A 14,328-nucleotide genomic window follows, 5' to 3' on the forward strand; every position below is an offset into this window, starting at 1 on the left:
AGGAAATGGATAGGCGAAAATGCCAACATGGGGCTGACAAAGTGTTTGAGATTAAGGGAATGAGTGTGAGAGGAGAAAATTGGAGAAAGTGTGCATGAAAAATGGCATAGAGGGACCGATGAAGGGAAGACAGTATGTGAATGATATAAGGAGGGGGGTGAAGATGAGAGGATGGGCGTTCCATCACTCCCTCTGACGGAGTGGCTGATTGGTGTTGCCGTGCCAATGCTGAGCTGCTGAGAAACCGGTCATTGATGGATGGCTCGTTTGCAGGGTGATGTTTATTTTGTCGTTAATTTGCATATTTGTATGTATTTGCGGGGCGGTTGGCTTCTGCTAGCAAGGATCAGTCCCCATCCCAATATGATGAATCTGGCTGTCTGACAAAATGGACAGCTTAGTGACAGGGACATCCAGCCGACACTCTGTCCCCATGACGGATGGGCTCATGCTAACACACAGCGCGATCAGAGATGAAATCCTGCTGCACCTTGACCTGCGGAGGAGGGGCCGGAGGGGGTGTGCAGCCAAAAGAGTAATCACGCCACAGACTAATTTTAATGCTGAAATAAAAACATATAGAATTACACAATAATGAATGGTCTATGCTTCTTATTATGCACAATTATGCATTCAAATCCTGACGTCTACACACTCATCCATCTCGAGGCTGAAGGTCGGCTGTCTGTGCCCTCTCGCCACCAAGCCAGATTGAATGTCAGCCAGAATGTCAGACTATGAGAGATGGCAGCTCATCATGTCAGTATTTACAGAGACACACTCGCAGGTGTGTTTCCCACTGAACAAAGCCTTGTTTGGGAAGTGCTAACAGTCCCAGGGGAGCACAAGTGTGCTTCTGCATACCCCCTCCATCAATGGGATGAGGAGACAAACAGGGATGGAGATACTGTGTAGGGAGAGATGGAGGATAAAGAGGAATGATATAGAGAAAGGGTGGTGCAGGGAGGAGAGAAGGGGCGAGGGAAGGGGGTTCCCATGGGGAGAGAAGCTGTCAGTCCCTGGGAGACTTCAAACGCACTGCAGCCCTGTGATCAGCCTGCTCCCTGGCTCTCTGCTGACAGCTCCCTGACTGCGCCGCTTAGACTCCTTCACACACACACACACACACACACACACACACACACACACACACACACACACACACACACACACACACACACACACACACACACTCTTGCTTGCTACCATAAGAGCTCTCCCACTCTGTGATTTATCCACTCATACCACAACACATTCAAATTCCATTGACATACGCACACTCATGCTGATTCTCACACTTAGGATGCGCATCTGTGACACATTTGCTCTGACATCCATCCTTATCATAACCTTGAACACTGCTGAAGTATCCCTGTTGCAACTCTGTCAAGGACACCACACAGTCCCAAACTGTTGCTCCTGAACTATGAGGCGAGGTGGTGCTGGTGTTGCTGATGATAATGACGATGATGACTTATCTGAGCCATTACTCCTTCTCTGCTCAGGGCTGACGCACCCGAAGGCAGATCCCTCCTGATGATGAATTCATTAGTGCGGAAGATGAAATGAGTTGTCACGGGCAGGGTTATGTATGGGAGGTGATTTGTGTTCTCTGCGGCAAAGTGTTAGATCAGACTCGAGATCGGCTGGGTCGGCTCGCTGTAAATCTGCCTGCTTTGCTGGCACAGGACTTTCCCAACCCTTCGTGCCCAGAATGAGCCTCTCTTCTGTCCCTCCCGTCGCCCGGCACGTCCTCCCCCACCAATCTCACAATGCCTGGAAGCTGCTAACAGGTGGCTAAACATTTGGGTGCTCTCAGAGTCCAGAGGAATGCTCGGGTGATTATGCATCACAAGTCATGTAGCTGTGGCTGCTTTCTATGTGCAAAGCCTCCTTAGAAGCAAAGAGCAAACCCACCTTCAAAGAATTCAAACAGAATATAACATAATCCATTATTAATTTAAGGTTCAGGAACAGCAGACTCTGGACTAGTGCATTAGTGTTGGCCATACATCCCAGCAGCATAGGTCTGGCCTCTCAGGTGTGATGGTACAGTAGAACTGCTGGAGCACTGCAGCTGGGAATTTGCTGGTTCACTAAGTGTACACTAGCTCTCTTGGAAAACATGGTCCCTTCTTTGAACTCCCACGGCTTCACTAGGTGTGCTTACTTCTCTATGTGTATGCGGTTTACAGCATGTCTTATGTTCATGCATATGTGAGTGAGGCTGTGGATGCGTGTGTGTTTATATTCACTTTTTTTTCAGAGAGCACACATGTATTTGTGTGCACATGCTGAGCATTTGAGTGCTTTTTCCTTCCCTCACTGTATTTTTTGCATCCAAATGTATGGTAAAAAAGGTCCAGGGTGACTGGGAAAGCAGAAATAGGGGAGAGCAGGAGCTGGACTGACTGTGATAGAGATTTCAAAGTGGTGCGTTAGATGTTGGCCGGTTTTTTGTTATTTTTATTTTTTGTATCCTGCAGGAGAGAGCAGCAGGCGTAGGCTGTTTCTCCCATGTGTGGTCTCTCTTGAGCGGAGCAATGTTATTTTCTGCCATGCAGAGAGGTTGGTTACATGCCAGAGAGAATGAGAGAGAAATAAAGATAGAATAAAGACAGAGAGAGCTTTGACTCAAAGACTGCTCAGTTTGACACATTTCTGTGAACACTAGTGGGTTTGCATCATTTCAGCAAAGCGGCAAGCTGACTTTGAAATGCATCTTTGTTGTGTTGTGATGTAAAACTTATCCTCTATACCTCCATGTGCACCTTGCAAGTGTGTGGGCATCTGTGGGTTTGGTGTGCAAACTGAGAGAATGTGATTCCACAAAGTCTTCTCCACAAAGTGCACGCCATCCGGGCTGCACTCTGAGGTCTATTCATTTTTAAAGTTCCCTTGAAGAGAGTATCAGAAGAAGTGGAAGTGCTCTGTGTGGCTCTGTGAGAAGAGGAAGCTTAGTGGTTCTCCTGGTCTCTCCCTTTAGGACCCTGACTGGATCTGGCTCTCCTCCCTCTAAAAGCCTCAGAGAAGAACGGGAATGCTCCATTGCTTGGCCCATTTTTTTTATGTTAGTTATGTTATGTGTGAGAGCATGTGTGTTATGTGTGAGCAACTCACCCAGATCCAATCTGACCCATATTTTGGCAGCAAAAATAGTTGGTGACCTTCTCTGTGTTTCGCCCTCCTTACAAGAGCCGGGCTGTTGCCGTGATTAGTTCACTGCCTCCCAGCACTCCTCTGTCAGACCAGGCTCAGCTCCAGCCTCTGCCAGCCATAAACACATTTAGGTACACACACATACTGTAAACACACACATGCAAATGCAGCACAGGCACCATGCCTTGCTTTCCCTAGGCCTTCCATTGGCTCCTCACCTGTCGCCCCAGGTCCCTATCCCTCACACTCAACATGTGTGTCAGGACAGAGCCTGCGAGACCACCACGGCCTCACCAGTTTGTTTGTTTGCTGCATTGACGGGTGGGGAGCAGGGACGTGGGTGCAAGAAATTAGCACAAGTCAAATCAGATTAATTAATCCCCAGCTCAAACTATTAGCCGAGGAGTCGTGTTGAATTAAAAATCAAATTAGCCCTGGCGCCTGCCGCTGAAGCTGTGGTGTGTGCCTGCCAAGCGACAATGACACACACCCACAGAAGGCAGCCGCTCATGGGCTTCACTGATGGATGGACGTATGGATGGATGGATGGGATGGAAGGGTGGAAGAAGAAATGGGTGCTCAAGGACTAGAGGGGCGGGGGAAGGGGAGTTTAGTGACTTTGCCACCCAGTGTGGTAAGCCTCTCCTGGGGCACGGAGCTGGCTGTCCTCCACTGGGTGCTGCTCCACAGGCCTCACACTAGCACTCAGTAGTCTCGGCTATGTCACTCCAAACAGGCCTTTCAGCAACATTTCACCCTGATGGTTTACATAATGCACACACATCTTGAGCCTGGGACTGAACCCAGATTTAAACAGGCCCCTGTACTGCAGCTTGAGTCCATCAAAAACAGGGAAACCGGGAAAGGGAAATTCCCTTTTAATACAGTGCTCATTTTCAAAGTTTTGGCCATCCTTCAACTCAGTAATAACAACATCGTGCTCGGCAAGGATCTGAAAACGTGGCAATGTCACTCAAAAGCATGAAAAGCCTGAAGATCAAAGAGTTTTTGGACTCATTTTTGAAGAGAAAATGAAGGTGGAATGGTAAAGTTATTGGCCAAATCATCTGTTGTAAATATCCATCGCAGTTTGGAGACTGTCTCTGGGTTAGTTTTCCTGTGCAATGAGGGGTATTTTTTGGGTGTGCTCCTTTTTGGTTCTACCTCCAAATAAATCGGCTTACATACTGTTGGCTTGTTCTCAACATGTGTGACTGTCTGGCTGATCCTTGCCGAACTTCGTCGAAGTGATGTTGTGTTATTCTCAGCGGTTACTTCACTGTACAAAATCGTACCATTTCATCCAACGATGGCTAAAACAATGAAAATGAGACCCAATTTGTAACAAACTGGAGTTTCATTTCACTACTACAATATGTTCAGCTATATAAGCAACATGCATACTTGCATTATGTGTGTTTGCAAGTGTGTGAGTGTGTGCCTTTTAGATGGATGGCAGGGCTGTGCAGAGATGTAGAAGTCTCATCTATCATGCAGGGTGGGGCTCCGAAACACACAACACTTGTTTGATTCAGAACAACATTCATTTCAATTATGACACATTAGTTCAGGGGGGTATATTAATGCACCCGTAGTGTTCCTGTTTTCCATTTATCATTCATGCTTGTATGGCTTGTAGCTCCTGATCATTGAATGGGAGCAGTACCCAGCCTCAAGCAATGAGCTAAATGTTTATTTTCTTCATATTTTGTATATATGGTGCATGTTACAGAAGAATAAGCACTTATTTAATTAGTAGAGTATTTGTAGTAAATAATTGTTCATGTGTGACCATATGCGATTGTGTACTTTCAGCTGGTTAGAGCCACACTGGCAGCTCCTACAATAAGCCCTCGCTGTGTATGTTTGTGTGTGTTGTGTGGGTGTGTGTGGCCTTGCCTTCAGGAGTTTATGGATGATGGATGCTGTGAGATACAATGGAGGCCTAAATGAAAGAGCAATTGTTCTGTGAATGCAGGCATATGGGCAAAAATTGGTTTGGTGCTTAGAGCCCGTCCATGAAAACATACATTTTATCTACACACACAAATGGGTTCTTTCACAGAGCATTCAACTGAATGACTGTGCACACATGGAAAAACATAATAATGTAAACATATACACATGCACAGTCTCGTGTGCGTGCTCACCTACACACGCATACAGCTCTGCAGACCTCCAGGTGTCCTTTACTGCCAGTTAAACTCTCTTTCATTCATGTGGCCAACGTCTCCCCCTCACATTTTCCCACAGAGTCTCTTACCCCCTCTCCCCCTGGCCACTGGCATCTTTCACCACCCATATTAACACACAGCTTCCTCCTGGCAACGCTGTGCCGGACCCCTGCCATCACCTCAGCGCTGCCAACCCGTCTCCATGGTAGTGTGATTGGCAGATGCTGAGATGGATGCCCGTTTCATCCAATGGCAGATAAGAGCTGGGCTGTCATGCGCCGACCTTGCAGTGGTCTGGCTGACCAGCTGAGGATGGCGTTTGGAATAAGGGGTGAATGCGACGCAACAGGCGCGCACGAACACACACCGACGCACATAGCAATGGATCATTCAGCAGCACAAAGCGTATGGGGTCCCTGCTCAGGCTGTCAGTACCGTCGTGATGTATCATTTATGTCGCCATTGTGTGGCCTTCTCTTTAAACATGTTGACAGAGGCATTATTCTGGCTTTTGACAGATTCCCATACATTCACGGGCTTTTAATAACACATGTTAATGCTCCAATAGGCTTATGACAGGTTTTAAGAATTACCACATGAAATATGGACCTTTAATGGGCCCGCTCTCCAAATGATCTGGGGTGGTATACATTGAATTTCTAAGTCTGAGCAAGAGGGAGAATGATCACCACTTGTTATCAGTCTGAGTGCGCACACACACACACACACACACACACACACACACACACAGGCCTGGAGGACAAAAGATGTGCATCGTAAACATTAATCTGTGCTTTTTAAATGAGACCCACTTTTCTGTGTTTAATCATAAAGCATGTAGTGAGTGGTGACAAAAATGATTTCCTTAGACAAAAATCAAATAAGCTAATCTGCTTACAGCACATTAGGCTACTTCATAGCGCTTTCATTAACGCTCCGAGCAAACTGCCGTGCATACACGCATATGCATTTTAATATTCTGTCTGTGGTTGCTGTTATATGTGCATGTGCAGGCATACAGGGTGAGGAAAGTGCGTGTTATGATTGTGAATGGTGTGTGTGTGTGTGCTCTAAAATTAAAAGGTGTCCATGAATTTATTGAAATCAATTGCTCTAGTGAAGAGAAAGTCCGACCTGAGTAGTTGATACTGGAGGAGAGGAAAGACAAGCATCCAGATTCCTCTCACCTTTCGGACTTGAGTGCATTATCCCACCGCCTTCCTGTCAATCAGAAATATAGCAGGAAAAACATGTTGATATCATCTCAGCAACCGTTTAATCAGGACTGGATACAGTCAAATCAAACACAGACACATTACTCAAACTAATAGCTTTCTGTTGCTCCACACACCAGACATTGCTGAAGGACACTTGTGAAATGAGTGCAAAATCCAGCAGCTATTTGGTACCGACCAGATGTCAAATGGTGTGTATAAAGTCCGAATGATTCTGGTAAATGTGCACATCAATTTGAATGGTGCCTCTCGAATTCTCGCCACTCTGCCACAAAGCCTAACTATCAGTTCTAGTGCCAGTTAGACCGGCTCCTGCTGGTCCTACAGTGTGAAGTCGCTGCCAGCCTGAGCCACCGATTGCCCATCTGCTCCATCGGGGAGAATTCTCACTCCATCTATTTGACTTGTTTTGAGCTTGGCTGTGGAAAAGCTCATTAGCTTTGCAAAGTGAGATATAAAGACAGATAAAAAATGCTGTCTCCAAACACAGAGATGTTAAGAGGACACAGACAGATGTGAATGAAAGTGTTTACATATTTAAAAGAAGCAAGACCAGACGGAAGGAAAAACTGTGGATAAGTCTTTGTTATTGTAGACATGGGCGGATTGAATATGAATACATATGAGGCGCTCAACTTCCCACTTCCTTTTTGTGGGCCGCTTAGAAAATTCACCACAATTACCAGCAGAGATTGATGTCAGGGTGACACTCCTACAACCAACATATGACCCTTAAAATCCCGACACACCCATTTCCTGTGTTTCTGTGTATCTGAGCGAGTTTGTGTGTGGGCATGCCCGAGGGTGCATGTATAGGCATTTGTGTGTGCGTGTATATATGTGTGTGTGGGTTTATATTTATGAAACACGCTCTGCCCAGTCATACCGTGGGAGTTAGCAGGTCATCTTCCTTTGCCATTAATCACTGCCGACAGCTCATAAGTGCCCAATCTGCATGTGAAAGAAGTGCATGTGTGTGCGCGAGCGTGCGCGTACTTGCATGTGTGCATTTGACTGTGGCTGTGTGGCTGCAACAGTCCTCCAAGATCCCCCCCGTGGCTGCTTATTTAATTAGACGTGGCCTCTGCTGATACTTGTCTGACATGCACCAGTGGCATTTGCGCTGCAGCTACAACTTGTGTCATTGTCCATGAGGGCTGCATGCGGCTGTAATAACCAGTGGAGAACAAACAGTCACAGCTGATGGAGCATAAAATGTTTAAGATGTTTCCTTCATTTTACCGACGAGTTCAATAACTGTCGGTTTTGATAAACACAACTGCATCAAGTGCTTTCATTAGAGGAGGAGAATTGGAATCTGCCCTTTCTCACTGTTGAGAAAGGGGAGAGGATGAAAGGCCAAAATACTGACGACAGAAAAAAAGCACGGGAAGCAAAGTTAACATCTATCACATCCGCAGGTACCAGATAAGGTAAAATCAGAGCTCAGAGGCCAACTGAGGGGAGAGTAAATTAATTAACAGCCTTTGCGGTTGGTGTGACCCCACATATGAGGACACGGGAGAGGCTTTGTTGTATATTTTCATTTCACATTTCGTTCTTTTTCTATTTTTCTGCTCATCTCCACAGAAATAAACAGGAATATCAGAGATTTGCTTTTTTTTCTGGCCAGGTTCACTACAGCTTGTTGCTTTACTGGAACCTTTGGGATTTGGATCTCATTGAATAATAGTGATTTTCTTCTCTCTCTCACTCACTCTTCTACACCCGGACATGAAAGGGACTAGTTTCGTTATTTGCATTTTTACGCCTGAGTGTATTTTTCAAGTGGGAATAGAAATTCTGTGAGCAGTGTCGAGTCCCAGCGCTGCTGTGTCCTGGAGTGCATCAGTCTGCCTTTTCATCTTCACCCTGCTCTAACTGCTCTCTGCTTTTCTTTAGCCACACCAACAGTTCCTCCCTCTCTGTGCAGCTCTCTGTCTGCCGCTGTCGCCTTTGTTTTATCACAATGTCACGCTCAGTTTTTGTTTCGAGCGCTGAATTCTGTGCTTGTTTTCGCTTCATCCAATATTAACTCATTTTCCTATTAAAGCAAGAGTTACAGTCGCCTTTGGTAAAGGAATCAGGGTTGTATTGCAGGAGTTTGTCATCACTCCAAATGAAAAAGGCGCTCTTATTGACAGCGCCCTCCTCTTTTTTTTCCTCAGTGATGAGTGACAGCAGCGTAAATGAGAATACTCCTTTGAATGAGTGATTCAATGTTTCTGTCCGTCTGTCCCCACTGGCCACAGCCCGTCTACTTTCTCCTTCTGCTATCTCCTCTGCTCAGTCTGCTGCTCAACTCCAACACCACACTTCTCTCTCTCTGTTTGTCTTTGCAGCTTTCCAGCTAGTGTTTCCATTGCCACCACAAGAGCTAAGCTTGTATTATGCACATCTGCAGGGATTCTCACATTGCGCCATGGCAATGTGGCGAGAACAGATTCACGGCACTTCTCCCTCTCTTCTGTTGCCACAAAATTGGACAATCAGGGCCAAAACTGTTGTCCTGACTGCCTTGGTTGCGACGGTAACTACGTGACACGTAACAGCAAGGAAATTGTTCTGGAAATGACACTCTTTTGTTGTCAGAGGGGGTTAAAAAGAGAGAAAGACGTATGGGTATGTCGGTGCATGCTATTTTCTTCAGTACCGTATGTTGGCGGTAAAGATAGGCTGCTGACGAGGTCTCGCCCAGACAAACAAAACAAATCGCAATAACCCTAGACAGTAATGTGTGTTTATGTGCGTATCTCTGTACGAGTGTATGTATTTGCTAAGGAGTAAATCGTGGCCATTACGCGGAGAGGTTGTAGCTGAGGTGATTAGAGAACAGCAGTACTATTAGTGGGTGATTACATCTCAGTCTGTTATTACACACCAGCAGCTCCTCCGCAATGTAAAAGGCAGCGTCGCTCGACAACTCGTAAATCTGACACACTAGGGCCACACGCTGCTTGCACTCACACATAATGACACAATATGCTGTTGTCATGTGAGAGCTCTTAAATCATGCAGCTTTGATGATTATTCAAATTGAACTCCAGTTAAGTAAGGAGTTGGATGTTTCTCTCCTTGATGAGAAAATGCACTACTCCTCGGTGGAGGAAAACCTTTGCAGACCCCACAGGCTAAACAAATACATGCACGGTGCTCAATTAAAAAACAGGCTTGTTTTTCTTAGTTTTTCATCCGACAGCAATGATAGCTAGGTTTGTTTGTACCACGGCCCACACACACACACACGCGCGCACACCAACATAAATTTCCACGCAACGATACAAATGACCTCACGCACGCACACACAGCTGGCCGAAAACATTTATGGAGCTGTCGACATTGCGTGTATTTATGGGTGCAATCTGTGAGGTCAAATTTATTACTGTCAGAAATGGGCGGAATTATTTCTCTTCAAATAATTAGTTTTGCACCACACACACACACACAGACACACACGCACACACAATCTTTGCATATTGATTTGCACATTGATTCAGGGGATATTAAAGCTCTGATGTTATTAATCATTGCTGATTATGTTTTCAGTGAGTTGAGTTATGATGGAGGAGCGGATTGTGTTTGCAGGTTGTACAGAGCAGAGGGCAGCCACCACACCGCTGCACATTTTCATACGCAGACGGGACATCACATACATTTTTAAACCGTCCGAATGTGCTTGCTCTGTGTGCACTGGACCAAGCTATGTTGACTTAGTGTTGCAGAATTATGACAAACTCCCAGATTATCTGCCCGAGTTATACTCTAGTTGCATGTGCGCGTCTCTCCGCTACAAAGCCGTGTACTTGCAGTAAATTATTGAACTCTTCTGTATGTCTGCACAGTGATTGATGAGTCAGGCGGCGTCCTGCCCTTGCCCTCTGCGATGTGAAGGAAAGATTGTGTGACATGATGTCATCCCATCGGTGCAATCATAGCCGGACACAGACCCTCATTAATAAGAGCACCGTTATGTAGTGTCAGCTCACAGGGACGGGGAAAAGAAGGAGAGGGTCGGGATAGAAAAAATAATGATGAAAGGAGAGAAGGTGTGTGAGGAGTGGATGTGAGGCAGGAAGCAATGAAGAAGAAAAAGGAAACCGTGGGATGCCAGTGGATGGAAATAATAACAGTAGTATGGCATGAGATCAGAGAGGAGTAATAAAAAGCAAATGAAAAGAGGGAAGGAGGGGATGAGGTGTATTGTGTGTATGTGCAAACTTAGAGACAAGGTACTGTAGATGTCAGTACTCTTTATGCATCTGTTTCAGACATATGCTGATTTGTTTTTAAAGTAATAAGTTAAGAAGTTAGTTTTATTGTCTTACAAAATATTACTGCAGCATTTGAACTGAAGTCTTTCTGTTTGACTTTGCTGCAAATGCACAATAACATTTTTTTATTTTAATGTGATTTCCATTTCATTACTGTGTTTGAAAATGCAGTTGGTAATCCATCACAGTGAACAGTATTATTTTTGTGTGTTTTATTTTTGTGAAAGTGACTCTATGAGGATGTGGATTAATTAAGAACGCTGTGTGGAAACTGGTGACCAAAAAGAGACCGTGACTTATATATAAAGCTTTACACCACGACTACAGTGTGTTTTAGTAATTGTTTGTCTTTGGGTGTTGATTTTATGACTCTTTATAAAGGCAATAATGATCAGGAGGTCTGTAAACGCACACCACTGACCACTGACAGAATGAATCAATCTTGAGGTATTCGTACTTAAAGGTGCTTTATACAAAATTCAGCAGCATCTAATGATTCTGACACTTACAAAACAAATTAATTAATATAATTAACTATCACATCTACTCTAGCCTGTAAAGTTATGCACGCATGAAGTTACTTACACATTGAAATTCAGAAAGAAAAACAGCTCCTAGTCGATTTGGAGCTACTGAAACAAAGAACAGAGAAGCTTGAATCACAACACACACGGGATGTGTGACTATATATTTATATAGCAAATACAGTAGTTGTTTGCTGCTATATTCATGTTCAAAATCTCATATATAGAACCCCCCCCCCTAGCATTTCCAAGTGGTATCATTGTTGATGCTGCTGTTGTAGAGACAACTAGCCTGTTGTCCTCAGTGTCAAAAATAACGACAACACAGGACAAAACGTGAGTTTATTCAAGCATTTAGTATCTTTACTTTTACTCGAGCATGACTTTTGGGTACTTTTAACAACACTTCTACCGGCAGACTGTAAAAATCCGTATCGTAAAATAGGACTTACCACAATGGTAATGTAACGTTAACAATAACAACATACAATAAAGACATAGTTGACTTTAATACCATAGTAAAATGAATGAAAACCAGCTGCTACCTCCAAGTCAGGGAAAACATCTAAAGGACTAAGGTCAGCTTCGGAAACTGTTTTGTAATAATTAAATGATAGGATGACACAAAACACTGTGAACTGTCCTCTTTGGCCTCTCACTCATACTCTTCTCTTTTCTCCTCCAGGTGTGATGCCAGAGCGGCAGTTTGGTGGAACCCAGTTCGTTTGCAGTGTGGTCGCTTCCCACGTCAGCCACCAGCCCTCCTCCAGCTTCAGCTTCGTCTGGATCGCCCCGCCGCCTGGCACTGGCTGCGTCAACTTCCTGTAAGTCACGCCTGAGCGTCTGTGTGTGTACAAGAGAGCCACTAAAAGAGAACAAAACAGAGACACTGCAGATGACCGTTGCAGCTGCCACGCGTCCAACCCCAGTCACGGAAGTCGTAAAACTCTTAACAATAATATCCGTTAATGTTTTGTGGCTGCATATTGACCCAGTGAGCCTGAGTGAGGATTATCAGCTGACATCATGGGCTGTGTTTTCATTTTCATTTTCAGAGAAAGGATGTTTAAAGGCCATCCTGTCAGAGAGAGCATTCATGATGACTGGAAAGAGGTTATATTGAGGACACAGATAGCGTGTGTGTCTGTGTGGTTACATCCTCTATACCTTGCTTGACAGGGCCTGTGCATTAACAGGTTTGAATGTGTGTTTGCCCTGCTGAGAACAAGCGGAAATATGAATTCCTATCCTCTCATTCAGCGGCCTTGGTCCCCCTTCCCATTGGAAAATGTCTGAGAGGCTGAACAGATACACCCATTCCCAGAGGATGGGTGTGAAACAGACATTCACAAAACACTTTTTGAGATAGAAAAACTGGCGTTACATAAGGGCATTAATAAGGAGCAGTTATCCAGACGCACTAGTACAAATTAGAGGCTCAATTTGGATTTTCAGCCCATTTGCAACAATCTGCGGGGATTGTGCACAGGTCTGTTTGTGTACATGTTACTGACTGTGTTTCCCTGAAGCTTACATGTTGTTTGATTGGCTCAAGACGAACAAGATCTATCTTAATACGCCCGAGAAAAGCCATGGTCTTTTTTTCTCATTTTCATCCCCCCCCCCTCCTCTGTCTGCTCTTGCTCTTCATCATTTTCTCCATCTCTGTCTGTTGGAAACATCCTCTAACTCTCTTTCCCTGTAGTTCTCTTGGCTGGTGATTTACAGCCTCATGCTGATAATCAGTCAAAATGCAATTAGCAGCTGTTACTGGAGAAGCATAGAGGAAAAGGGAGGACTCCAGTAACTCTGCCCCATGCAAAGTCACAGCAGCACGGCACCACATTTCAAAGATCTATTAGAAATTAACCCATAAATATTGTAATATTAACACGTTTGACTAGAGTCGCTCTCACATTTCTGCATCAAGAACAGCGTGTTTTTTTGAAAATGAAATCTCAAAAAGAAAACATCATTATCATCACATGATTTTAATCCTTGTATAGTCAAATCAAACTGCCAACTAATCTTTAATTTTTTTTTTTTCCTTTTTTATTACCAGTCATCCTCTCTCCAGACTTGAAAGACACTGCGAATTGCACATCAGTGCTTCATAACAAAAAAGAAAAAAACACAACTAAATTAAACATTTTGGCAGTACTCACAAAAATCCCTCAATGAATTCCTGGAGGGACACGATAGACTGTCAGACTTTTATGGACAGACTGACAGAAAAAGGATTCAGTTGGGGAATTTGCTGAAGTGGAGCTGCCATTTAGACAATATCCACAGAGCCAAACAGATTTACTGGCTTTTTTGTCTGCCAGCAAACACATTTACTGTTGAGCGTGTGTCAGCTTACGAGGATTGTGTGTTTCCTCAGCGTTTGCGTGTGTGTAGTGGGTGCCCATGCGTGCGCTGTGTGTTTGCGTCTGAGTGTAAACCATGGAGCAGCAGTGTGCCAGTGCTGATGACAGTGGGGCTGGCAGGGGTCCACGACTGTATGACAATAGGGGCCCCTGCGGCTGACCTTATCAAAGTCAGCCAGTCACACTCCAGCTGGCTGGAGACTGCTCCTTACACACACACACACACGCACACACACACACACCCTGTTCCAGTTCACAGCCCCCATCTCCACAAGTGTATCCTCACCTCCAGAGCTGCCCTCCCTGGGTTCAGGGACGTGACTCTGGGAGAAATTCAACAGGCGAGGCCCCTGTGACCAAAATCTAGAGTTACCTTGGTGGGTTACATGACATTTTAGGTTGCCCTTCCTTTTAGATGTGATCAGACGACTGTCACTTTTGTCATATTCTCTTCCAGCGTTGGATTTTAGAAATGAACTCACTCAGGAAGTGCAGATTAATGTCAAATCTTCCAATCAATTTGAAAGTCAAACAAAGTAATAAAATATGGGTTAGGAGATGTTTGTCTTGGCCATACAAAATGTAGATAATTCAGC

General features: G+C 44.7%; 1 protein-coding gene across 4 annotated transcripts in view; it reads left to right on the plus strand.

Moving 5' to 3' along the window:
- The window catches only part of reln (reelin), a 93,213-nt gene that overhangs the window by 26,312 nt on the left and 52,573 nt on the right, over positions 1–14,328 (plus strand). For all 4 annotated transcript variants that reach the window (XM_084364315.1, XM_084364316.1, XM_084364313.1 and 1 more), the window contains exon 3: positions 12,049–12,187. In XM_084364315.1, coding sequence (XP_084220441.1) covers positions 12,049–12,187 — 139 coding nt within the window. The remainder of the gene's footprint in view (positions 1–12,048; positions 12,188–14,328) is intronic.

This window comes from Pagrus pagrus (assembly GCF_965226575.1).
Source record: "Pagrus pagrus genome assembly, chromosome: 10".
NCBI classification, from domain to species: Eukaryota; Metazoa; Chordata; class Actinopteri; order Spariformes; family Sparidae; genus Pagrus; species Pagrus pagrus.